General features: G+C 61.2%; 1 protein-coding gene across 1 annotated transcript in view; it reads left to right on the top strand.

The window, feature by feature from the left end:
• Nucleotides 1-918, top strand: part of CACNA1A (calcium voltage-gated channel subunit alpha1 A) — a 140,676-nt gene that overhangs the window by 79,826 nt on the left and 59,932 nt on the right. The window contains exons 21-22 of the mRNA XM_026660587.2: nucleotides 403-541; nucleotides 681-688. Coding sequence (XP_026516372.1) covers nucleotides 403-541; nucleotides 681-688 — 147 coding nt within the window. The remainder of the gene's footprint in view (nucleotides 1-402; nucleotides 542-680; nucleotides 689-918) is intronic.

Below are 918 nucleotides of genomic sequence, written 5' to 3'. Positions count from 1 at the left end.
CATCCCCGAGCCCATTTGTGTGTGTGTGTGTCCCCGAGGCTCTGTGCGTGTGTGTGTGTGTGTGTGTGTGTGTCCCCGAGGCTCTGTGTGTGTGACTCACCTGAGCTCCCCTTCCTGCGGAGGGTTAGGGAGCTCTCTGGCCTGAACCCTAGCCCCACGCGCGGGGAGGCAGCATTCTGTGAGTGTTACAGAGCGATGCAGAACAGGGCCTAGGGGGCGCCCCACGGCAGCACTAGGCTCAGGTGACAGTGGCCAGGCCCGGGTCTCCCCGCCCGTGTCTGCAGGGATGACATTAGCTCCCCTGTAGGCTGGCAGGAAGGCAGCGGCTGTGCCGTGTCTGGTTCCGGGGTCCCAGGTCGGTGCTGACCACGTCACTTCACTTCGTCCTTCTCCCCTGTGCAGTGAATAAAAACGCCAATCCAGACCCACTGCCAAAGAAGGAGGAAGAGAAGAAAGAGGAGGAGGATGGCGAGCAGGAGGAGAATGGGCCCAAGCCCATGGTTCCCTATAGCTCCATGTTCATCCTCTCCACCACCAATCCGTGAGTACGGCTCTCGTCGGGGCGGGGAATTGAGCGGGCAGACGGTGGGCACATGCCAGGAACAGAACCACTCCCCCCTAAGTGAGGGAAGGAGGCCAATGGGCATCCAACCCTCCTGTGTTTGAATTCCCTGCTTCAGACTGAAGGGTGAGCGTCTGGCCTGCGGGGGTGGGGGGACCCCGGCAGCACGGCGTAGCTGGCCAGGTGCATTGTGGGGGTTTGCTCCTTTCTCTGAAACATCAACTATTGACCATGGCTGGGGGTCAGCTATTGGCTTCGTGAACTGTGATCCTGATCTGGTGTGGCAAGGATGGGGGACGGCTGGCCCAGAGGGGCCCATTGGTCTGCTCCAGGGTGAGGGGGATACCAGGCCAGAG

This window comes from Terrapene carolina, unplaced genomic scaffold (genome assembly GCF_002925995.2).
Source record: "Terrapene carolina triunguis isolate 2854851 unplaced genomic scaffold, T_m_triunguis-2.0 Scaffold833, whole genome shotgun sequence".
NCBI classification, from domain to species: domain Eukaryota; kingdom Metazoa; phylum Chordata; order Testudines; family Emydidae; genus Terrapene; species Terrapene triunguis.
This window is presented reverse-complemented; position numbering and strand designations above follow the sequence as displayed.